At 42.9% G+C, this 24,679-nt stretch overlaps 1 protein-coding gene across 1 annotated transcript in view; it reads right to left on the reverse strand.

The window, feature by feature from the left end:
• Positions 1-20,577: 20,577 nt before the first annotated feature.
• Positions 20,578-24,679, reverse strand: part of NUP210 (nucleoporin 210) — a 48,934-nt gene continuing 44,832 nt past the window's right edge. The window contains exons 36-40 of the mRNA XM_053953999.1: positions 23,694-23,944; positions 22,795-23,014; positions 22,564-22,659; positions 22,354-22,437; positions 20,578-21,921 (exon numbers count right to left, since the gene is read on the reverse strand). Coding sequence (XP_053809974.1) covers positions 21,821-21,921; positions 22,354-22,437; positions 22,564-22,659; positions 22,795-23,014; positions 23,694-23,944 — 752 coding nt within the window. The 3' untranslated portion in view covers positions 20,578-21,820. The remainder of the gene's footprint in view (positions 21,922-22,353; positions 22,438-22,563; positions 22,660-22,794; positions 23,015-23,693; positions 23,945-24,679) is intronic.

Here is a 24,679-nt window from a genome sequence, read left to right on the forward strand (position 1 = left end):
CTCTCTGTGCTTCACACAAAAAATCAGGAAAAACTGACAACTGGCTGCTGTCATGCAGACAAACTCTGGGAATGTGTTTATTCCTCACTACACCAAACTCATCTGGAAAGGTTTTCAGTGCACACCGTGGTGGCTGGAGCTACCTCCTAAAACATGAACCCTTATCAGCATTCAGATTTCTGCTGGGCAGATCAAAGGGTTATCCACAGGCACCTTAGGAAGCCAAGGGTGCTTTAAAGAACTGGAATACCTTGAAGGAGTAGTAAAGAAGAATCAATTTAAGTACTGGCTTATAGAGAATTCATAAGAGGATATGCTTGAATAGTCAAGTGTAGTAGTCAAAAGATCATTTTGACAAATTATCCATGTATTTATAATCATCTGCAATCCTACATTCAGGTATTACATGCTAGGAGTGGCTTTGATTTTGTCACTCAATGACTGAGACATCTGGCACACTTCATTTCCCTGACTCCATTTCTTCTGGGAAATTGTAAATCTTTTGACAGAAGCTAACTATTACTTCACACAAGTACCTTTAGCTTCCCCTACTTTCTGAATAGACTTTGGAAACTTTTCTTTCTTTAAACATAAATCTGATGCCTTCAGATTTTTCACACTGATTTATGGCATTATTTAATGAATTATAGTAGAAAATAAAAAAGGAGCTGGCTCAGAATATATTTTTACGGCCAGTGACTTATGTTATCCAGGTAGAATTGCAAAAGAAATTCATATAGTTAACTAAACCCTTGTTGTATCATGTAGATTAATATTCCTGCTTTGGCAGTCAAGCAGAACCTGATTTTTTAAAATAAATCAGCCAAAGTGCTCAGTTTACCATTACCATTTGTATTATTTTTTTGTTCATGGTTCCTGACCACTTGTGTTAGGAGTCCACTACAGTTTGCTTCAGTTATTTTGGATTTTAATTCCAGTGTAATAGAGCAAACAATGACATTAGGACTTGAAAAAAAGCAACAGTGGAAGAAGCAAATTAATCAATGCACAGCAATGGATTGAGGAGAGTGTGGGGCAGAACCTGCTGTTATTTTACACTGGTTATAGTTTGTCATCAAAAGAAAATCCTCCCACTCACACTGGGACTGGGAAGAGCAGAGCCAGGCCCCATGTTTTGGGATGTAAAGTGTTGAATCCATCTCTCTTTCCAAAGTGGGTGACCCATCCTGCAGCACATCCAGCCACTGCTCTGCTGCAAACCCCAGCTGCAATCCCTGCAGCCTAAAGGCCAAAACCTGATATTTCTCCATTCCTTGTGTGCCAAACAGCCCCAGAGCCTTCACCTGGAGCTTGGCATCCCCAAGAACGGTGGAATATTTTTATCACAAGGGGTAATAACGAACAAAGGCCATAACCTTGGCAGATCACAAGTGCTGGTGCCCCATGGAGAGCAGGAAACAGACTGGAGAGGGTTTGGTTTCATCAGGATGTGAAGCCCTTTGTTTCTCATGCCATTAACCTTTGCACTTTTTATGGTGCAAAGCCTCTGGTGGCAAAAGCCTGTTATATTAATGTTTCATTTAAATTTTATATTTCTTTATATACCTGAAGTTACTAAATGCTATTCAGTTTAACATAAAGCACCTGAGTAAAGAGTCTGTCTCCAAGAAAATCTGCATTTACACTATTGTCCTCCCGCTTCGTAAAATAAAAACTCCAGTGAGAGAAGAGAACTTTCCTTTTCCTCTCTTTAACAACATCCTGAACTTTAAAATAGTTAAGTGATCCTCCATTTCCTATATAATCACTGGCACTAAATGAATTTATCCTTATACATCCTGAACACAGATTACTATACTCATATGAAAATAAAGATTTTTGTGGTCTCTCACTTCCATCCTGCCATTTTTCTTTTCCCATAATGAGTCAAAACAAAGGACAACAGAGTTTCTGCCTGTTTTCTCTTTATACATCTTTCCCTTCTGTGGCTCCACACGCCTGACTGCAATTCCACAGCTCCTGCACGTCCAGGTGCCTCTCCCTGATCTCTTTTTAAATTTCCTCTTTTTCCCATCCCTGGGGAAGTCCAAGGGGATCACAGCTTCTGGAATTAACTTTGGTCCTAGACCAAAAAGCCTCTGGTCTAGACCAAAAAAGAAGGAGAACTGAGGCTTAATTTAAATGCATAATTCTGAGAATATATCCTCAAACTTTGTCTCACCCAGACAGCTGCTCTTCTGCTATTTGACAGTAACATTGCCTCCAAATTCTGCCTCCACTGCCTGGGCCCTGCTCAGAGCCCTCCCTGGGACACCCAGGGCTGAGGGCCCCTCTCAGTCTCCTGATCTGCTGTCACCCATGCAGTTCTTTGAAACAGAGGACAAAATAAATAATAATAATTTTCAGAGAGACAAAATTTAAAAATCCATGTGCAAACTCTTCAAAACTTAGAGTTTTCTACTTGACCCACAATGATTGGAAGGTGCTGCCTCATTCCATGGCTGAAAACCTCCCTTTGAGGCAAACCAGGAGCACAAAGGTGGCACATCTTAAACCCAAAATCACTTTGTCATAGGGCACAGGCACATCCCCCATGAACCTGTGCTTGCTCTCGTTCAGGACAAACAAAAACCTCAGCCCCACTGAGGGTCCCAGGGAAGGGAGGAGAGCAGGCTCCACACTGAATGCTCATGGGACTGAGGATTTGGTTCGCTCCTAGTTTGTTTCTGAGTTGGCTTTGGATCTTTTCTACATAAAACACAGCTATACTGAAATCTGGCACTCAGGAGATGACGTTTAGAAGGATCTCCACAACTCCAGCTTATTTTTAATATAATACAAAAGATAGCTTCAAATGAGCTCAGCACAGTACCTCAGGGAAAAAGGCACCACAAAACAAAGCCAGGAACTGGCACCATTTCAGCTCTGCCTTGGCTCTGCACAGCAAGGGAGCAGCATGACCAGCTGCCAGCTCTCAGCAGAGAATAACTGATGAAAACCTCCCAACTCCTCCTCATTACAGACAGACTTTTGTCACCACAGCAAAGTTCCCAAGCCGCAAATCAAGTGTCACAGTGGCAGACACAAAAACCCAGGGACAATAGCTGCTAAAATCTGTCTCATTTGTTCCTCCCACAGTCAAGATGCTTTTTGGCCAGTGGCTGGTGTTTACTACTGACTCCTATTTTCTGAAGCAGGTGAGCAGCCCAAGGCAGGAATTACAGTTTTAGAAGACTCAGGGAAGCAGGTGGAATATTTATAGCTTGTACCATCATTTCCAAGTGTCTCTGGCCCCTCTGATGTTAGCAGGGCTGCAGAGCAGGTCACAAAGGCTGGATTCCCTGTTTCCCTGGCATTCAGCCTCCTCTGGATGTTCTCCTTTGTAACAGGAATCTTTTCTTCAGTTTGCTCCTTAAGACTCAATGCCTAAAAAAGAGCTTGAGTGCCTCATGGTACAGGTGTTTTATTAAAACTTCTGCCAAAACTCCCATCTGAAGGCATAACAATTTAATGCCTTTCTTTGTTATTCTGTTTCATCTGAAAGAATCCTGCCTGTCACCTGGATGTCATTGTCATGACCCTACACTCACTGATGCATTTGGGATGGGATATTTTTGGTATGAATCCATCATTTAAAAAACTGACCTTCGGCTTGAGGTCCTGCTTTTGGGAAGGGTCTCTTTTGCTTTTCCATGCTGTAGGGCTACATTAAAATGGGGATGGCACCACTGGTCCCTGGACTGCAGCCCCTGACATTCCAACTCAGGTGCAGCCACATTTATCTAGAACAGCCCAATACAAGACCACGATGCAGAAATGAGTTGTCACTGCAGCACTGCCAGAAGCTCCCAGGCCCTGGTGCTGATTTCTGCCAGCAGAGTGGCAGACAGACTCACAGACTCAGGCTCACAGGCTCAGGTGGTGCTGAATGCTCAGCCCAAGCAGCAGCAGTGGTGGCTGTGCTGGGAGTGCCAGCACTGAGTGTCTGCAGCCCGGGCAGCCCCTGCATCTGGCCAGCCCCAGCCAGCCCGCAGGCCAGTGCCAGCTGGGCAGTGATTAACAGCTGGGCACATCTGGTGCCTCAAACCCTGGCAGCTGGCTGCTCCCTGCCTGTGAATCAGCAATTGCCACTGAGGAGGATTCTCCCAGTCGGGCTGGATTCCCCTCCCTCCCAACACTCTCTACCTCAGCTGCTGCACTGAGGGGCTGCATTTAAATTCCTCTTGGCTCTTTATTTCCCAGTAAGCTGCTTGGCGTGCAGGAGAGCAGTGCTGTCATTTTTTATGTTCTTGACATTCTCTGATAGGCTGCTATCAAGGCAGGCCATACATTTCTAAAGATACAGGGCTGGTTTGATCTCCTTCCAGTGTTTATCATTAGGAAAGTGAGGTTAGGAAGAAACTTCCACAATTCTGACACATACCAAAAAATTAATCAAAACCAAAGCACACAACATTTACACCCAAAATCAAAACATAGGAAATATAAGACCCCAGAAAACTACGTTAAGGAAACGTCTGGGTAAACATCTGCAAATGAGCGTGGACAGGATGATGTTTTCATTTGAAACAGTTCAATCAGAATCAATCAAAACATTTCCATTGATTTCAGTGAGAAATTAATTAGAATTCCAGCAGCTTTGGACAGGACTACAGCTAACTGAAGCCAAGAGGCTGATGTTGTGTGCTGACCCACGTATATCATGTGTTACAAATATATAATAATTATTACTGTATGCATGTGAAATACAGATTATTATAGATAATTATATAATTAGTATCAGGGTGCAGATCAGAACATGAAACCTACTTCTACCTCAGAAAATCTGTTTATTCTGTTCTGTTCACTCCTTCACAGTGGACAGGAGAGTGTGGTTCTTTCATTTCCCAAATCTCAACTGTAAAAACAAATTCCAGGCTCTTGGTTACAAAGCTCAGAAACACTCTGCTCGAAGAGCAGGAAGGCAAGAGCCATGAAAGGTTAATAATTTATCAGACATGTTTCAGTGCATGAGCAGTGTTTCTGCACATTGTACCTGAAGGAAGGAGACAAACAGGATCTTCTCACAGCATTGGGTTTTTAACGTGGCAAGTCCAGACATGGCTGTTATGGAAATGTGAGTGAGGTGCTGTTAACTACAATAAAAGTAAAATGTGAAGGGACTTTTCTGTCCCAGGCCAGGTTGGACACTGGGGCTGGGAGCAGCCTGGGGCAGTGGGAGGTGTCCCTGCCAGGGCAGGGGTGGCACTGGAGGGGCTTTGAGGTCCCTCCAAACGCAAAGCAGTCTGTGACCCTGTGAGTGAGGGTGTTCCACTGAACAAAGCCCAGATCTTTTAAGGCTCTGCCTGAGCTGTGAGGGCACAATGGGAGGACAGGAACAGAGGGACAAAGCTGATTGGCAATTCCAGTCTTGATTCCCAAAGGGAATTCTTGAGGATTTCCCCCACTGGTTTCCAAAATAAATATTCTCTCTCTGAGAAGCACCTTGATTTCTAGTCAGCTACTCTCATCACTTTCCTTTCTAGCTCTTTTCACTGAGATACTAATGAGAAAACTACATTTTACTTCATGAATTATAGATGCTTTAATGTTACCAAAATAAAACTCTCCACAAAAAAAAAAAAAAATTGCAAAAGGGAAATACCAAATTATGAGTAAGTATTCACAGAACACTGTGGGGAAAAATAAATTTGGAGTTTCTGGCAGCTCAGAGTAAAGCATCTGATGGCAGACTGTGTTAAGAGGAGACCCATACAGATGAAATAGGAAGCAATTATTTCATGTTTACTTTGTGGAGGTAGGATGTCGTTTGGAGTGCTACATCTCGGGTTTGGCTGTGGCAGAAAACATGCACTGCTGGGAATCTTAGCCACAGGGAAAGGCTTGGGCTGTGCTGGAAGAGCCAAGAACACCAAAGTCAAGTTCTCCAAGAACTTCAGTAAATGCAATATTGATTGTTCTACAAGACAGTTTTATATCATAGAAGAAAATACAAGGTGGATTCAAGGCCAAGCCCTTCCCCTCCCAAACCACAAAACCCAGCTCTCCTCCCCACCTGTGTAACCATGAGCTAAGCAGAGCCAGGGACACCTCAAGGTTCCAAGAAATCTGGGACACCCATCACACATGCCCAGCAAATGGGCAACCCAACACTTCTTGTCCACAGCTTTTAAGAGTGAGTTTAAATAAAGCATCTCTAAAGAGCAGTCTAGCTTTACCTTATCCTCCTCTGCATGGCAAGCAGAACTAAATGATCATTCATGGCCTCTACAGTCCTAATATTTATAGAATCATAGAACCACTAAGGTTGGAAAAGCTCTCTAAGATGATCAACTCCAGCCATTAGGCCAGTACCTCCAGCTCCAGATATAGTCCAACCTAGATGAACCAAAATTGCAATTATGGAACCCCTAGCAGAAACTCATCATTAATGAAAAGGAAGATAAATGCAAATCAAACAGGAAAACTATGAAGGTTATAGTACATTAATCCTAAATAAGTGGAGAAAGGGCCATTCACAGCAGAACCTGATGTAGCAGCACCATGGAGATCAGAGTGCTGACACATCCTTTGGCTTTAACATCCTGAAGAGGACACAGAGTCCTTCCTCCCCTGTAAAGAAAAGCTTTCATAGAAATAGGGCCCTCATGCCATGAACACCACCTGGCTGTTTTGCAGTCCCCAGGTCTGGAAGCTTTCAGCAGAGCACAGAGTCTCACTGAGGGTGCTGGCACTCTGTGGGCTGGGTATTGGCACTCCAGGTGCATCTGCACAGTCTGAACTTCCTCTACCCTTAAAAAAGATTCAATGCACTTATTAGCAGAATAATTCTAAAGTTCAAAGAACAACAAATACCAATTCATCCTACTAGCTTTGTAAATACCTTGTAATTAAGATTATTTGTTCTTTGCATGTGCGAGGAACAGAGCAGCTCTGAGCAGTGATCAGGGAGAGGCGGGGGATATTTCCCCTGTAATGCTCAGGGCTGATTAACACAGCACCAGGTTGTACTGGCACAGGGCACACCACAGCAACACTGAGCATTCCTGACGGTGGGACTGTCACTGTGGGCTGGAGTGGCACAGGGAAATGTCCTACAGACAATCACCTGCAAATCACCTACCAGAAAGCTAAAGCATCTTGTCCCCAGGGGCTTGTACATTTGCCAGCAGAGCAAAACAACAACACAACAACAACAACACCCCCCAAAAAAAAAAAAAAAAAAAAAAAAAAAAAAAAAAAAAAAAAAAAAAAAACAAAAAAAACCACAAAAACAAAAACAAAAAAAAAACACCTCCAAAGTTAAACTGGAGTTCAACACCCTGCAGGTGATTGTGTTTTCAAACCAGTCACTTGTGTCTTGTCTTGCTAGTCTCAGCTGGATGGGGGGCACCAAATGAAAATTTCCTCTGGATCACACAAGGCTGAGCCTGCAGAACAAAAGTTCCCTCCAGACGTTCAGGTGCTGCCTGCGAATTAAGCTGTGTAACACCAGCCCTTCCCTCTTTCCAAGGAGGATCCCAGCTGCCTTCTCTCCATAAGGGGAAGAGGACAGGCTCATCAACTTCCTCTGCATCACTGCCAGAGACTGGGTAGCAACTCCTACATCCACATGGATTCAGATCTTTCTTTGCTGGGATGGCATTTTGCACCTCCCCAGTCTGCCAAATTCAATATACAGTTATGCCATGCCTTCTAGAGCAGAGGACATGGCCTATACCCCTGCAGCCTGAGACTGACCTCTAAGAGTATTTCTGGACATGGGATATTTAACTATTTTGTGTCTCAAGGTCACAGCATTTAGTTTGAAACACTTTTCATCAACTGCTCCAGAATTTCATTTATTTAAAAAAAAATGTTTTCTCTTCATATTATCATTTCTATGCAGTGCTCTAAAACTTATTTTGTGAGATTCCAACCTGCAGGTTTTATCACTGACTTACAATGAACCAGACTTTTACCCTTCGTTTAAGGTTACTTTATCTGTGCCTCAGTATTTACAACATCCATGTGGGAAGCAAATATTTTCTGTCAGGGTCTTTTTCAGCAGCTCTCCCCAGTGCTGGAATTATTTCCAAGGTTAGCAGAGATAACAACTCCCAGTCTGACAATAACAACCCAGGAAGGAGCTGCTGGCAGTGTCTGCAGGGCGAAGCCAGGCTTTAGAGCCCCGTGCTGCTCCTGTGTTTGCACCAGTCCCCTGCTGCCTGCAGACTGCTCTGTGTGACACAGATTTATATGTAAAGCTGACAGGAAGTCTGCTGGGTCACACTGTGTCTGCACAATCAGACACCCACATTGCTGCTGGGGATTTGTCAGCAAGAATTGCAGGAGTTCCAAGGATGGGATTTTGTGTCACATTGGGTCAGAACCTGGTGTCCCACAGAGACCCAGGTACCTGAGCTGGCAGCCAAGCTGAAAATTCCCATGGCCCAGCACAGAATCCCCCCAGCACCACAGCCACGAGAGCAGCACAAGTGACACTGCTCTGCCTGACAGGGACAGCAGCTCTCACTTCCCTTTTGGCAGGAGGTTCAGGTGGGACATCAGAAACCAACCCTGAATAATGCAAATTCTGGACAGAATTCTACATTCTCAGTTAGATTAACCTCCACAAGAATTTTACCAAAGGACAGCTGATGTGGGTTTGTTACCTGGTAGGAAACACTGTCATTCTCAGCAGTGAAATCAGAGCCCAACTTCCTCCTCTTCTTCCTCTTTGCCACTGTCACCCTGGTTCTGTGGGGAGAGCTGGCACCTCCAGCACCAGCCTGTGCACTCAGCATGTGGCACAGGCTGGAAACACAGTGGTCCTGGGCACTAAAGCCTGAACAGCAGTAAAGAGTTTACCTGGATCTCCTTCTTAAAATGAACCAAACTGAGGAAAACACACCAATTACATCCTCATTAGATTTATTACTAGCATTAACCCTATTCCACCACACACTGGGGATCATTTTAAATTCCTTCTCTTCCCTCTGGGCAGACACTTTGTTCTGCAGACAAGGCTGCTGAAATCTGTACATTGCTACCATTCCAGGATTTATCTATGTTTTGCTGTTTTTTTTTTTTTTTACTGTTCTAGTGTTGTCCTCTCATCCAAATGGGGGAAAAAGGTGCACAGACAAAACACCACCTCCACCCCCATCCTCCCTCCTGGCTGCCTGCAGCAGTGAAGCGATGCCAGGTCACAGAGCTGTTATGTAAGTGGTGCTCGCTGTGACTTTCTGGGCCTGCAGCGATCTCCATCTGTAGGCAGCTCCTGCTGCCCCTGTCCCTGAGCACAGGGCTGTGAGCAGGAGCTGCTCCTGCCAGGGACCCGCCCTGCAATTCCCCTTCTGGGCTCCATCCTGCAGGAGCAGCCCTTGGCTGGGAGCTCTCACTGCCCAGGGCAGGGAATCCCCCCGGCTTGGGCTGCGAGGGGCCCTGGGGCTCATCTCCCATCCCACCCCCACTGCCCAGGACCTCATTCCTGGCAGACCCCTGCAGGTCAGTGCCAGCCTGAAGAACCTGCCCACCACCCCATGACCAAGCAATGCCTCTTTTCACTGCTTCAGTCATAAAAACTGCCATTTCAATGAATTCTTTTACTGGCAACAGGAGAAATGCCTTGTTTTCAGTGGTGACTTTAGTACTAGCTACACACTGAGCTTTGTGTAGCTCTGCTTCTCTCATTATTTAACTATATTGCTTTATTCTTGCCTAACTATAATTGCCTACATTTTTTAAAAATAATAATAACAAAATTTTGTCCCACTTTTTCCCTGTAGTCCACCAGATAGCAATTTTCTGCTGGATTAAACATCTCAATATCCTTCAGGAATATGTACACATCAACTAATTATTAGGAAAAAAGATGTGTTGTTCAGGCTTTAAACATAGCAGGAGGCTTTTGAATTGCAGACTAAAATTTTAGGCAATTAAATAATTTTTTTATGGATCTCCTTCTCTTCCCAAAGCCCTGATCTACATAACAGCAGCATCCTGAAAAGCTTATGCATTTGAGCAGAAAAACTTTAAATGGAATTAATTAACCAGGCATAATTTTAGATATATATTTAAATTCTTGGATGAATCAAGCACAACATTTTTGTTTTCTAAATCTAAATAAATGGGGAAGAAGCCAGCAGAAAGTAAACACATATACCAGTTTATCCCAGATAGGAAGTTGTGATTCTTAAATGGCTCAATACTTAAATATCATTTTGAAAAGCTGTCAAACATCAGATTCAGAAACATATTTTCACTTGAAATACATAATGCTGCTGCTGCAGTGTACCCAGAGGAATCAGATTCCCACTTCCACGCATAATGAGCTGCACTGGATGAGCAGAGACGCACTTGTACACGTGATACAAATAAGAATAGATAAAACACCAACTTCCACATGGAACTACCAAAGTTCAGCTCCAGCAGCAGCACAGGAGCTCCAGCACTGCCCTGCTGGCTGAGCTGCAGTGAATAAAGCACCCTCAGTGTGCCAGGGCCTCTGCAGGGCTGTGCTGGCACAGGGCAGGGCTCAGAACCCAGCAGCTTTCTTCTCTTCCTGGGCCCTGCAGTGCTCTTCTGCTGCACAACTCAGCATTAGGAAAGGGGGATTTTGCCTGGCTTATGGAAGTGTATTCAGATGTTCAGATGGGCTAGAAAATAAAATTGAAAATAAAAAAAGAAATTATTATTATTATTATTATTATTATTATTATTATTATTATTATTATTATTATTATTATTATTCTGTAGCCAGGAACAGCAGGCAGGGCAGTGCCAGAGCTCCTGTGCTGCTCCTGGAGCTGAACTTCAACAGTTCCATGTAGAAGTTGGTGTTTTATCTGTTCTTATCATAATAGTCATAATAATAAAAAAGTATTATTATTATTATTATTATTATTATCATCATCATCATCATCATCGTGATCTTCTTCTTCTTCATTATCATTATCATTATTATTATTATGATAAAGCTTGAAAGTGGTTTATTGACCACTGACTGGTAAGGAGTTTCCTCAGTGGCTCTGGCCATATTTCAGCACTGCAGGTGAATTATTTTCTGTGGGAAGCCAGCAGGGTACCTCAGGGAGCTGCTCAGAGCTGATCCCAGTGTATCCCTGTGTGAGTCCCACCTCTGCCAGCATTTCCCATTTGCATTCCCTCTCCTTGGTGTGATGGTGTCACAGACCCAGCCCTGAGCTCTGCTCAAACACAGGTTCTATTTTCAGCCCTGCCTCTGCCCTGACAGAGGCCTTGGACAAATCATCTCTCTGTGTGCTGCAGCCTTCCCAGTGATGAGATAAGGATAATAATTCTGATTTATATCACACATGGATTCTCAACAATAGAGTTCAAAATACTTTACTGTTCTATATCAAGCACTGAAATAGTGCTGTGAGCTCCAAAACAACCTCTCCTTTCTTCTCCTTTCTGCTCCACACAAAAATCCAAAAAAGTAGGTCCTCAGCTGGTGAGCTTTACAGGTTTTGATATTTCATAAAATGTAACTTACAGAATATGAAAATGTTAATGTTTACTTTATGGGGAGGGCAAATAATAGTATATAACAGTTGGGAGATGATGGTCTGTAAAGTAAAACATAGTGAAACAGGAGGGAGAAAGAACCAGTTCCAGGAGGGATCATGAGTTAAATCTAATTGTTCTTCTTGAGGATACATTTCTGCAAAATTCACCTAATGCAGTAGTGCAAGATAAACTGTGTTACAAGCTTGGTAAGCCAAGTGAAAGGATATCAGGAGCAAACAACCTGCTTTGATGCCCGAGATGAGGCTCTAAGCTCTCTTTGGACACTAGTGAAATGAATTCTCATGATTTAATGTCTAAATTCCCATTAATTTAAAAATGAGAAGCTATTTATGAACTTTGAATAAATGCTCCTGCATTTTTACCAGTGACCAGGATCCAAGGCACATGCAAATTCCACAGCTGCAGGCAATCAAGGCACCACGATGCCAGCAGCAAACTTGTCTCCTAGCACATGTAAATCCATGTAGTGGCACTGAGTCATCAAATGTACCCACAGGTTTACACAGTCACACTAATCAAGATATAATGGGAAAAAAAAAAATAACCAACAAAACCCAAAACCAGACTAAAACTTTATTCAGGAGAATTTGTACATGAGCAGCTGTAGAGTTGCAGACTCCAGGCTCTGAGGGAGGGCACTCCCCTCCTTCTGGAGCCACCAGTCTAGAGCTGCTCTAGAGATGCAGCTTCCCATAAATCCACCCCTGGAAAGCAAGTACAGCTCTCTACAAGGGCTTTGCCTGCTTGGGAGTGTAACACTTGAATTCCTACTGCTCACGTTTTCAGTGAGCAAGCAGAGTCATGGAACCTCGGAACCCCAGAATGGTTTGGGTTGAAAGGTGTTGGATTAAGGTATTTTCTGGCTCAGAGATGGGGTAACTGAGAGGTGTTTTTAAAGCTTTTATTTTATTTTTAGTCTTATCTGAAGGGTGAGATAATACAGATGTTATAATTCATGTTATTACAATTAGAAACTAACTATATTCAATTATAATACATTATAAGTTTTTTTTTGTTTATTAGTCTTTGCTACACTATGTTGTAAATGCCTTAAAGTCAATTATTTAAAATTACTCTTTGTGGGTCTTACTACAATGTATCTTTCATAGTTCTTTTTCTCCAAAGTATCTAGTCTTATTTGTAAGGCTGTATTTTGAAACTTGTTTCTAGTTCCATTTGTCTCTCAACAATATCATAGCAAGAGACCCTGGAGCTCATCCTGGACACCTTCCCCCAGCCCAGGTGGCTCCAAGCCCTGTCCAGTCTGGCTGTGGACAGCAGCAGTGGCTGAGCAAAAAGGAGATTATCTGAGAGTGCAGACACTAAACCAATGGAAAGTCTGCTCAGTTAGAAGCCTGAACAACAGATAATCAAGATGCAAAACAAGTTCATATAAACAGATCCTTTAGTCACTCACAAGAGGTACAAGTACACCAATATATCTGTGGATCTGAAGTCTTCAAAGAACAGTGACTTAGCAGTTACCTGTTCTCACAGACAACATTCCTAAAGCTCTTTGGCACTGAAAGTATTTTAAGTTAGTAGTCTTTATTGCTTGAATTCAGCTGCGTAATGTGCTGGGGTTTTGAGCAGCTGCAGGTGCTGGGAAAAATATCCACTTTAAATATTTTATTCATCTGGAATGAAACAACCTAAAAAATTAATAACAGACTTAGCACAGCCCTATCTGTTCAGGCAGATGGAATGAGAGACATTTATAATGATAAGAGAACTCCTGAAACACAGCTGAACACACAGTACTGGAGACCTGGTGTCTAAGAACTTTATGGTCAGATTCCAGCAGCAAAACAAACTGGTTATCACAAAGATTCACCATTCAACCTGAAAGATGATGCAGAATTTAAGACAACTTCCAATTTTTAAGTTAGATTACTCACAGGAAACCTTCTTGTCCCTCCTTGCTGTCTTCTCCCAGAGCTTTATTCCACACATGCAGGCTCTCATAAAACTGGGAAATGAAGACATAATTCCCTTTGCCAGTCTCACTGTGTTATGCAAACCTACTGATGTAGTGAAAATTGTCTTCTACCTCTCTGTATCTCATTTTCATGCATTGCCCAACACCTTCAGTGCTGTGCTCCTGGGGCTTCTTCTCAGAAGCCATGGATTTATTTCGCTTTCAGATATTTTTGCCTTCTTATGTACTTTTACCTAAATGAGAATTCTTTAGGAACTCGCTTTAAGAGACTCTTTCTTTCCTCTCTCATCAAAGGTTAGCTCCAACTATTTCTAAATTTTGGCTTGTTAGTATTAACTGGAACTATTCCAATCCTTCACAAGCCTAAAAGTCTTCATCTAGCGAGCCTAAGAGGCAAAAAGCTTTGCTTTCTCTTGCAGAATTTAATTTGGAAATATGTGAACTGTAGATTATTCATATTTTACGGAGTCATAGAACCAGAGAAGAGTTTGGGTTGGAAAGGACCTTTAAATGTCATCTAATCCAAATCTCTGCCATATAGCTAATATAATATAATATAATATAATATAATATAATATAATATAATATAATATAATAGCTTGTATCATGTAATGGCTTGCCAAATCATACGAAGAAACATTTTTGTGAGTGCCCTACCAATTCAAAAATCTCAAAGTTGACACTAATAATTTTAAAAGCTGCAAGACTGAAAGTTCTGTGGAGGCACAGCAGGTGACACCTGAAGTCAAGGCATTTCCCATGGGGTTACCAATTACCTGGAGCAGAAGGTGATGCTGGTGGACACTGGAACACCACAAAGCTCATCCCAGTAAAAGACAATGGCCTAATTCCGAGCTCACAGGGTTCCAAGGATGTTTCATTTAGACAGGTAATATTAAGAGCTTGCTTTCTGCTGCTGCCTGCCCTTTCTAGAACCATGACTGCCTCAAGTCCTGGTTTTACTGCTGACATTGTTTCATTAGACAAGAGGCTTCACCTTGAAGATTATCTGGCAAGAAGAATGGGAAAATAAATATTTAGGGTCCTATTCAACAGTGGGTTCTATATATAAAGTGTTTATTTTGTTGCTGAAACCAAAGAGATTTTATTCACGATAGCAATCACTAATCATAACAGCAGGATGCTATTTGAAGATAAGCCCACATGCAAAAGCCAGAATGAGCTGTGACACATTTACAATAGCATTCACAAAAGGCATTCTGCTCTGTAATTCTGCCTGCTTTGTTGTAGAGCACACTCAATGACTTTTAAAATGACATTTGACAGATTTAATGAAAATGTGTTCATCCCAGTACACAGTCCAGCTCTATCAAAATAGCTGCACTTACACCTCCTGGGCAAATGAACCAAAGCACAGAGAAAGCTTCCTTTAGCAAAATGTTAAACTCCTTTATTGGGGGCTGAATGACAAGGTGTAGTCATTGAATGAGGTTGCAGAGATATTTGAATAAGTCTGAAGGACATGAAACCATCATGTGAGAGTGTTATTACCTAAATGAAGTGCTATTTGCCAGAAAGCCCTGAATTTACAGGGTTGGGAACCAGGTGCTCCTGTATCATTACATCAGCTCACCTGCTAAGGCAGAGGGAGGAGTGCTGCTGGCAGGTGCACGAGGAGCAATGCCCAGAGGATGTGTATTTGTGTACACAGAGATGCTGAGTTTGGGCAGGAGGCCAGACACAGGCAGAACAGAGACCAAAATCCTGCTCGGTTTGGAAGGAAAGCAGCTCCAAGGGCTTCCTGAAATAACAGACTGGGGCAAGCACTGATCTCTGCTCTGGGACAGGGACAGGACCCAGGGAAGGGCTGGAGCTGTGCCAGGGTAGGCTCAGGCTGGAGAGCAGGAAAAAGTCCTTCCCTTCTTCCCCAGAGGGTGCTGGGCACTGCTCAGGCTGCCCAGGGAATGGGCACAGCCCGAGGCTGCCAGGAACAACACTGCCAGGGATGCCCAGGGTGGGATTGTTGGGGTGTCTGTGCAGGGCCAGGTTGGACTGGGTGATCCTTGGGGGTCCCTTCAGCTCAGGATGTTCTGGGATTCTGTGAATATAATTTTTATCTAAGTCACATATCTAAAGTTCACCAATATCAAACATTCCACAGTTAAACCCAGAACTGGGGCCTAGGGTAATTTTCCGAATGTACAAACAGGCTGCCTTTCCCTGCCCTCCTCTGTTTAGGAGGGAAACTTCACTGTCCAGTGCTTTCTACAGCACCTACTTCTGTGATGCACTGCTGGAGCAGGATTCCCCTTGGGAAATACTACTTTGAAAACACCTGGTGTATTTCCACCCTGCTTTTACTGTGTTTAATGGAACAATAGTTTCTCTTATGTCAATTCTACTGCTTGGTAAGTCACTGCATTGAAGGTGTATTTACACTTGTACCCAGCTGTCCCAGCCCTGCAGGCTGGTCAGTCACCTGGGTCAAGGACACAAAACACTTCAGACCTTTCCTGAACAGCAACTGAAAGTCAGGATAAAAGGAGAGAATATTACGAAGCAGAGGGAGAGATTTCTGCCATCACTGCTGAGAACATGAAACTGTGATTTGCTAAGTCAGATCATGGAGTGAGCACTAACAGGGTTCTGTGACCTTACAGCTCAGCACTGCTTTTTAACTTACTCATAATTCTGACATTTTGCACTGTCACTGTAGCCCTAAATCTAAAAATCAGACAGAAGTGTGATCTAGACCTGTCTGCTTTCAGAAGCACATTCAGCAAAGCTGGAACTAAAATGAAATTGCTGTATCATGTTTTATGCCTAAATTACATTCTGCCTGAACTACATTCTGCTCTCCCAGCACCCCCAAGACAGCCCTGAGCGAATTGTTAATAATTTAATGAAATCATTTGAGAGTGGTAGCAACTACTGTCTACTTCTTCAATTACCTCAATTCATTGATCTCTTCCTGCTGAAGGAGGTGGAATCTCACACCAGAGATAAAAAAAAAAAAATCACACAAAGGTCACATTTTTTGTAGTAGGGGAGGAATATGGAAACTGCAGCAATGGTGATGATAATCTGTGTAACACAGATTCTTAGAGCCCAGCCTGTCAGTGATGTCTTATGAAAGCAGCATGCCCAGAACTAAGGAGTCAGGCACCAAAAAAACTCAGTAACAGCAACAAAACCCCCACAAAACACTCCAGCTGACCTTTAAACATCTCCAGTAGACCAATATTTCTACAACACTATCAAAATAATCCTTCAGTTCAGCTGCTTATTTGGAATCCACTTCTGGCATTGCAAGGAGGATGTTTAGCCTTCAATGTTTGCGTACTTGCTGAAAATACTTCTTTGTTTGGCAATTTTATTAATTTTCCTTCCATGCAAGAACCAGCTGGCAGAGAGAATGCACCAGCTGGGGTCAGATGCTCAGGACAACAGTTCTTTTTTCTTCACAAGAGATCCTTAATTGTGCTATAATCAAAGGCTATTTATTTCTATTGGCCAGTCTTAACCCAGCATGAAATGAAATATTAATCTAGCAAATGAACAAACCCCCAAATATCCACCAGGACATGGGCACAACTTCAGATCCAAAGATGACTAGTGAGGCATGAGGAAAGGAAGTTCGGAAAGATAAAAATGCAGAGGAGCAATGACAAAGTACTGTGGCCAAATCAGCTTTATTGGCTGTGTTTGGTGACTTGACCAACTGTGTGTGGCAGGAGAGTTCAGGAGCTGGTAAAGGCTGGATCACAATACTGAATCTCCAGGATTCTTAATATTCTTCTAAGGACGGCTTTGACCCAGCTTCCACTAAAGACAGGCTAATTAGCTGTTATAGAAGAAGATAATTGACAGCAGCCTCTTCTATTATTTTTACAAAAAAAAATATTTTAAAAAGCACTTTTGGTGAGTTAGTATTTCAAATAAGCTTACCCTGTTCAATGGTCTGGTGCCTTCTTAACAACATTTTAGGAGACATAGTTTCTTTGTTATCTTTGTACTGAAAAATAATTATTTTGGTGAAAAATACTCTGAAAAAGAATTCTTTTGGTGCCTCTTCTATTTATGACTCAGTCATAATAACACCAGTGATTCATGCTGTCAAATTACAAGCTATTACTTTGGAAAATTATTTTTTCCCCTTCCTTTTGGATAAAATATGACAATTTTCACTATTTTGTTACTAAGGGCAGCTTCCTACTACTTAAGAGAGTCTCAGAACTTTATTTTCTAAATAAAGCATATGCCACAAAAGACAAAATCATCTCCCACCTCTTGTCTCTCTCACAGATAAATACACCTGAAATAGAACAATTATTTAAACCTAGTTCCAGAACTTCCAAGCTTGTTGATCAGTAAACTGAATGTCAATCACCAGATTTTATCTAGACAATACTGCTTTTGTTTGATTTAAAGATGGTCACTCTAAGCCATAAGCACATGCTGGCCTAGAATTATTTACTAGGGCTGCCCTTGGCACAGGCAGCCTGAGGTTCTCCATTGCAGGGATTTCTGGTCTGACTCTCCAGTGAAGTTTTGTGGTGCTTTCCCACCCAAAGCGTGAAAGGATGTCCCTAGGTGGGAACTGGCTTACTTGGAAATGAAATTTTAAAATGAACAAAAGGTCACAAAAGAGACCTTGGCATATCCATAAGCACAACAGCTTTAAATAAATTTATTTGGGATAAATGCAAAAGTAAGCTTTGAACTGAGGAGAATGGGAACAGCGCTTTAAAACACAATGTGGCAAGTAAGAAGTGAGAAGGGAAGAATGAATGACTGGGTGAGTAACAAACATGTACACAACGTCTGCTCCATGGAAAACAGCAACTGCAGCTCCCAGTCTGTTTAGGGATTATGGCAAAGCACTGAGAGGGAGGCAGCACACACAGCACAGCACCGCCCCTGTGCTGAGGGGTGAAGATGGTAGAAATGGCAGGAAATCATTTATTAACACACAGAGCTCAGGAGAAGACCACCTGCAGAGGTGAACACAGCGCATAGGATAAAAACTGCTCTGGAGATGGAGAGGGCAAGAGGTGTGAGGAAAGATGTGGAAAGCAGCTTACTGGTGGTACAGCTACAGCTCAGTGCAACGGTGAGAAATATGAATCAAGGAGAAAAATTAGTTTCCCATTCTTGTTTTAATTTTGCAAGCTTCAAGAGAAGGTCCTGGGAAACTGTGCCAAATTTGCACAGAGAAGTTGTCTCACTGAAGTTAACAGATGAAAAGTGAACCCAGCTTTATTCAAACTGAAAATAAAGCAGATGTTCTTGAATTTTGCAAATAAAATAAATAAAAATTAGAATATTTAGTATCACCCAAAGACCTTATGTCAGATAGTTATCACTTGCTAAATGCCTATTTTTACAGCTTAGAAATTGATGCATTTCCTAAGAGAGCACAGGGGCTGTGCTGTGGAGAACACAGGCTGGAGTTTAAGGGCAGCTATAACCTTGAACTTGAAATTGATACAAAGAAGATACAGCTGAAAAGGAATGGTTTTAATCAAATCACCAATACTACACAGACTTAACACAGAATCATAAAGCTAAATACACAACAATACCTCTAGTTGCCTTACCAGAAAAAATAAAAAATAAAAAAAGAGGAATTAACTGGAGAGCATGTCCCTTGCCTGTTAACCAAACACCATCTGTCTCCAGGGCTGCTCCAAGGAGAGTTCCTTAGGGAGGATTGCTGCAATCCCTGAGACACAACAAGACACAGCCTAATACAGCTGTGTCTCTAACTGGAGAAACTGGGATGGGGAAACTCCTCAAGCTTCTTGGGGAGCCCTGTACTAAAAAATCACCAGAAGATGCTCATGAATGACTGACATGTGCTCATGAATGCCAGATCAACAACCAAACACGGAAGGTAAGGATGCTGTTACCTGCAGGCCAAGGCTGGACTCCCACCTGGAGAACTTTAATCCTTCATACAAACTACAAAAGGCAGCTGACATGCTGCCAGGAAAACCTTCCCCTGAATAATCTTGGTTACCCATCCGAAAGAGCTCTTTGCTGAAAATGTGTGCCATGTTTCATTCATCATCTGCCTTGCTTTTTAAAGGGGGTAGATGCAGAAATAAAGATTGGGCTGTGTTTGGGATGTTTTATTGGGGAGCAGATTGGCTTGAAGACCAGTATTAACCTAGCCTTGCTAACCTTAACCTGATTGAGTAATTCCTTGGGACACACCTGTTGATCAGCTGTTGGCAGGCAGGGATTTTCTGGATGCAGGAGTCAGCCTGGCACAGCTCAGACATTTCAACTCACATAAGGCCTGGAGCTTGGAACTGACACATTCCCAGCAGCCCTTCTCCTCTCAGGGGAGAAAACAGTCAGGAACAACCAGTAAGTGAACAGGGGGGAAAATCAGCATTAAATGCAAATCTCAGTTTATTAAAGTTAAAAAAAAAAAAAAAATCTTTACATTGGCAGCAACCTGCACAGAAAAATTTATATCCCCAAATCCCCCCAGCTCCAGGAATGGCCCCACAGGTCAGGTGAGCTCCTCGAGGCAAAAGCCTGGTTGTTGCTCGCAGGAGGTTGGCTCCTGAGCCATACCAGCACCCTACTTCATACTTTTTTTTTTTTCCTTAACAGGAGACTGCAACTACTTGCCTAAAGAAATGAAATAAACAGCGAGCATTTGCCAAAGTACTCCCACCACTTGGAGCAGTTTGTTTTTCAGAACATTCAGTGCCAGATTGCTGAATGGGAAAGAGAAACAACAGGAGAGCAAAATCTCTCCTTTAATCATTTCTGAAGAGTTTATCACAGGAGCACAGAGATATTCACAGCCCACTGATTTCTTGTTGAATGCAACTGGAAAAAAGATCACATCTTTCTTTTAAAACCCAAATGAACAAAATGGGAAGTTTGAACAAACCTAGAAAATGAACAGCTGCTTCTACAGTCATCACTGATTTCAGCAGGAATTGGAGATGCTTAGTGAAAACTGGAAGAAATCTCTGACAACAAATACTAGTGGAAGAATTGTCAAAATATTTAAAAACATTACATTGCCAACAGAGAGAAAATTAAGATTGGAAAATCGTGATTGCAAACACTGAGGGGCTGTAGGAAGTGAAGTTCAAACAACAGCCCAATGCTAAATTCTAAACAGCCAAACCGCAAAAAATTCATCAACAGCAACATAAAGGAATCTTTAAAAGCTTTATTAAATAATACAGATTTAAATAATATAGTCCAGTGCTAGACTCTGAACAGCCATACCACAAGATAATTCAAAATAAAGGAGTCTTAAAAAGCTTTAACACAGATTCAAATGATTATCTACATCCAAACTGACCTTTTTCAGTAGTACTAGCACTTAAGGCACAATTTCTCCAAAACTAGCCAGTAAGTTAAACAAGACTCAATACAACTACGTGTAACAATCCTTTTGTTTTTAACACTGTGTGAAACCAAAACACTATGCCATGCACTGGGTTTGCATTCCATTCATCTATTTGCCTGCATAGTTCTGCACCCAAAGTATTTTGTTATTTCACTTTCCTAGTGGTCCTTAGGAAAGTTCAGACAGCCAGAATATTATTCACAGTTAAAACTGGGATGCTTGTTATATGTAAACAAAACCCTTATCTGATAGCTGCAAAACCCTGACTGGGTTGTGATTATATCCTCAAAATAAAGGATTCCTACCAGAAGAAAGGTGCACTTAGAGGGCACATGCTTTCACATTCCCAGTTCAGAAAAGTGCTTACAGTACCAAGGAATACTGCAGTTGTACCCAAAGGAACTCACACTAAGTTCTGGGGTTCTTTTTTTTTATCTTTTCTAATCATTGTTGTAAAAAAACTTCTAAATTATTCACAGTTGTTCCAGCATTCCTCATGCTAAACCAGCATATTGTGCTGGTGAATTCCAGTGTAAGGCTAAACATAAGAACACTTATCAGTGCAATACATTCCTGAGTTTTTGGAACACCAAATAAAAACAGTTCTTCGAAATATACAATCCTTCAAACTTTTGGCTCATATTTCACCTGTTTCACCTCATATTTCACCCCTTTTTTAAAAAAGTTAATTAGAAAGAAATCTAATTTTATAAAAAGTAAATAAAAAACTGTTATCGTTCTAACTTAGCTATAACTTCTAGTTGCTTGGAGAATGCAAGGAAGCCAATCTAGCATAAACACTGCTTTTTGTGCAGGCAGCAAAAAACAACAGATAAAACAAGCTTTTGAGAACTGAAGCACTGACATTAAAAAAATAAACTCAAAGAGCCCTAAATAGCAAGAAAAATAAATAAATTAAGGACCTAGTTATATTCCATAGCAAACCTGAATTACATCCCGACTGCTGAAGTTGCTGAGCTTGCTAAGGCACTGAGTTGTACATTTATTTTTATTTGCCACGAGGAGAAGCCGTGCTGCCTCTACTGAGAGGCGTAACCCGTGCTCCAGAGCGTGGCCGAGGGGCTGGTCTGCCTGCTCGAGGCCTGGGAGCTGAAGGAATGTGCAGGTGACACAATGGAACCTGAAACATGGGAAGGAGAAGACAATCAGGCTCCGGAATGGTGGGAGAAGAACAAACAACTGCTCTTGATTATCTGCTGAACGCTGGCAATGAACCTGATGAAATCATCCCTTTAGCTCAGTGCCTCTTGAAAAGGCATCCTGCAATTATCAGAAGTTTGTGGCTCTTCCTGTTCAGGACTTAAGTCTGAGGGGGGCACAGTAAATTTCTGCTCAGCGAGTGATGTTCACTTGAATTTGCCTTATTTCATCTGAAGCATCAGGCACTTGTGTTTACAACCAGGCCTGCAGCTCACTGTAACTTAAACACATCAGTAAGAATGTGAATTATTTTTCATTGCCACTCTTGATTACAGACCTTCCTACATTCAATTCCAGTGCAATGGCCAGATGAATCAATTAATTCACTTCTAACTGGGTGACAGCTGCTTACTGTTAGGGGTGTGCTGAAGACTTGTCCTTGGGTGGAATACTGGCTGATTGTGCTGTTCATTCGGTGAGAAAAATGCATGGTAGGCTGCAAGACAATTGAAAAACAAACCAAAATAATTTCACATGGCAATCATTCCTTTTTACCTTACAGCTAAGACACCATAAGAAGCTATGGAAAAAAATATTCTTGTGCAATCTTTCCTTCTCTTACCTATGATCATAACAGCTGTCCCTGCTAAGAGTGCAAAAAGCATGAAGATCATCACCTGGTAAGACTCAACAAACTGCTGGAAGAGACTGGCTTCATCTGCAGAATTGATTAAGAGGAGGCAATACTGAGTTAAAAGGAGCATCTTCTCCAATCTGCTTTAAGAGTTAACCTCATAAACATCAGAGAAGCTAAATGTTTCTGCTGGCATACAGAGTACAGAGCTAAACTTACATCTCATGGGTGCAGTGGTTCTGTCAGCCAAGTAGATCACTGTCACTGGGATGGTGATGGACTGGTCTGTCATGGGACTGGAGACAGTCAGAGTGGTGGACAGGGAGCCCTGGCTGGGAACTCTGGGATCAGCCAGGCTCACAGTGTACACCACGTAACTTGGCAGCCCATAGGACTTCTCCTTCTCCAGCACCTTCACTGCTGGGGACTCGCATTTCACCTGCACAGGGAACATCCAACCTGCAACAGACTGCTGGGACAGCACAGCTCCCTCTTCCAGGCCACGTGCCAGCAATGGGTGATTCCACAGAAACACTCAGCAATTCACCCCTCCAGAGGGCCAGGTGTACACTTACAGTGACACCTGCAGCATTTCCCCCTGCCTATTGCCAAGGGTGCCCCCTCTCACCTGCCCCTTCCACAGGTCTGGGCTAACCCCACACAGCCAAAGCCCACAGACCCTCTATGGGCTGTGTGAGCTGTGGGCAGTCAGTCACACTTGGGCAAGACTTCCCCTGCCACAGGGGTAAAGCAGGTTTTTGCTTCCTGACCCATGAGCTGGTTCACACATGCCAGGCTGCATGCCCAGGTGAGCCTGACACACCTGTACGACCCCAAAACCCAAGGGCCAGCCTGGATGGGCCCCTGAGCAACCCAGTGAGTGAGTGGCATGCCATGGCAATGCATTGGAGCAGGATGAGCTTCAGGGTCCCTGCCAACCCAAAGCATTCTGGGATCCTGTGGAAAGTGAAAACTGAGGAAGAATCAATCATCATTTGTTCTCAGGAACAAATCTTGACAGGATAAAGATGGCAGGGAGTGCCCTGCATTAGAAAGCTGCATGTGACAGCTCAGAATGCTTTCAGCTGTGCTGAGATACTCCCTGGGAATGCACTCACCTCCAGGCTATCCAGGATTTCACTGGCACCGAAGATTTTCAGCACGGAGCTCACATCCTGGTTGCTGAGCAGCATCTCAGCCTGGTCAGCGTAGAACCAGCGGTTGAAGGGCACCTCAGCGCCCTGCTGCTGCCCGGCCGCGGCGCTGCCCCGCACCGCCGCCGCCACCCGCAGCGTGGCCTTGCTCCTGCTCAGGTGCTTCAGCTGCTTGTCAGTGAGGCTGAGCATCCTGATGGAGCACGTGTAGTGTCCTGCAGGAACAAGACAGCTTGGGCTGTTAGCTGCACACCTTTAAGGGTGTAGGGTTGGCTTGGATGGATGGAGACGAGAGATCTCTGAAGTCAGGTCTTAGAAGATGTGGTTTATTATAAAGGGTGAAGAGCCCTGCTTGGAGTTGCTAGCTGCAACTCTTGGCAGGCCCTGGGAGAGAGAGGGAGAGAGGCAATGAGGCTAAGAAAGGGTTCCAGGTGAGGGTCCCAAGAGGAAGATCCAAGAGAGTGTCCGGTCCCTCGGCCACACCTTATCAGGGGGCTTCAAGGTGGGCTGGAACAGGACTTGGACCAAGGGGGTTACAGATACCTGATACTTTAGGGGAGGGTTACAGGTGTGGGATGAACCATACATTGGGGGGTGAGACACAACATTCCATGTGACCTTTGGACCTATCTGTAGGTAAAGGGCATTGTTTAATCAGAAGGGGGAATTGCTTTCAATCTGGCTATGCTATTGTTTTCTAGTTCAGTAATTAAGGTTTGGTATCTCAAACCTTGTTCTCATCTCAATATCTGTATTTTCTAAATCTTTTGCCAGGCAATCATATTTATAAGGCTTTCCTATTTCATCTTCCCCAACAAAGGGTTTTTCTCCACGCAAGATTGCTGGGACATCTTCAGAGAAAAGCTAAAAAAGGCGGTAAAGCTCAACCAGCAGTGATGAGGAGTGCACAGATGGACAGGGACAGTGTGTCTGTGGAGTCAAACATCACA

This window comes from Vidua chalybeata, chromosome 12, assembly GCF_026979565.1.
Source record: "Vidua chalybeata isolate OUT-0048 chromosome 12, bVidCha1 merged haplotype, whole genome shotgun sequence".
Lineage (NCBI taxonomy): Eukaryota > Metazoa > Chordata > Aves > Passeriformes > Viduidae > Vidua > Vidua chalybeata.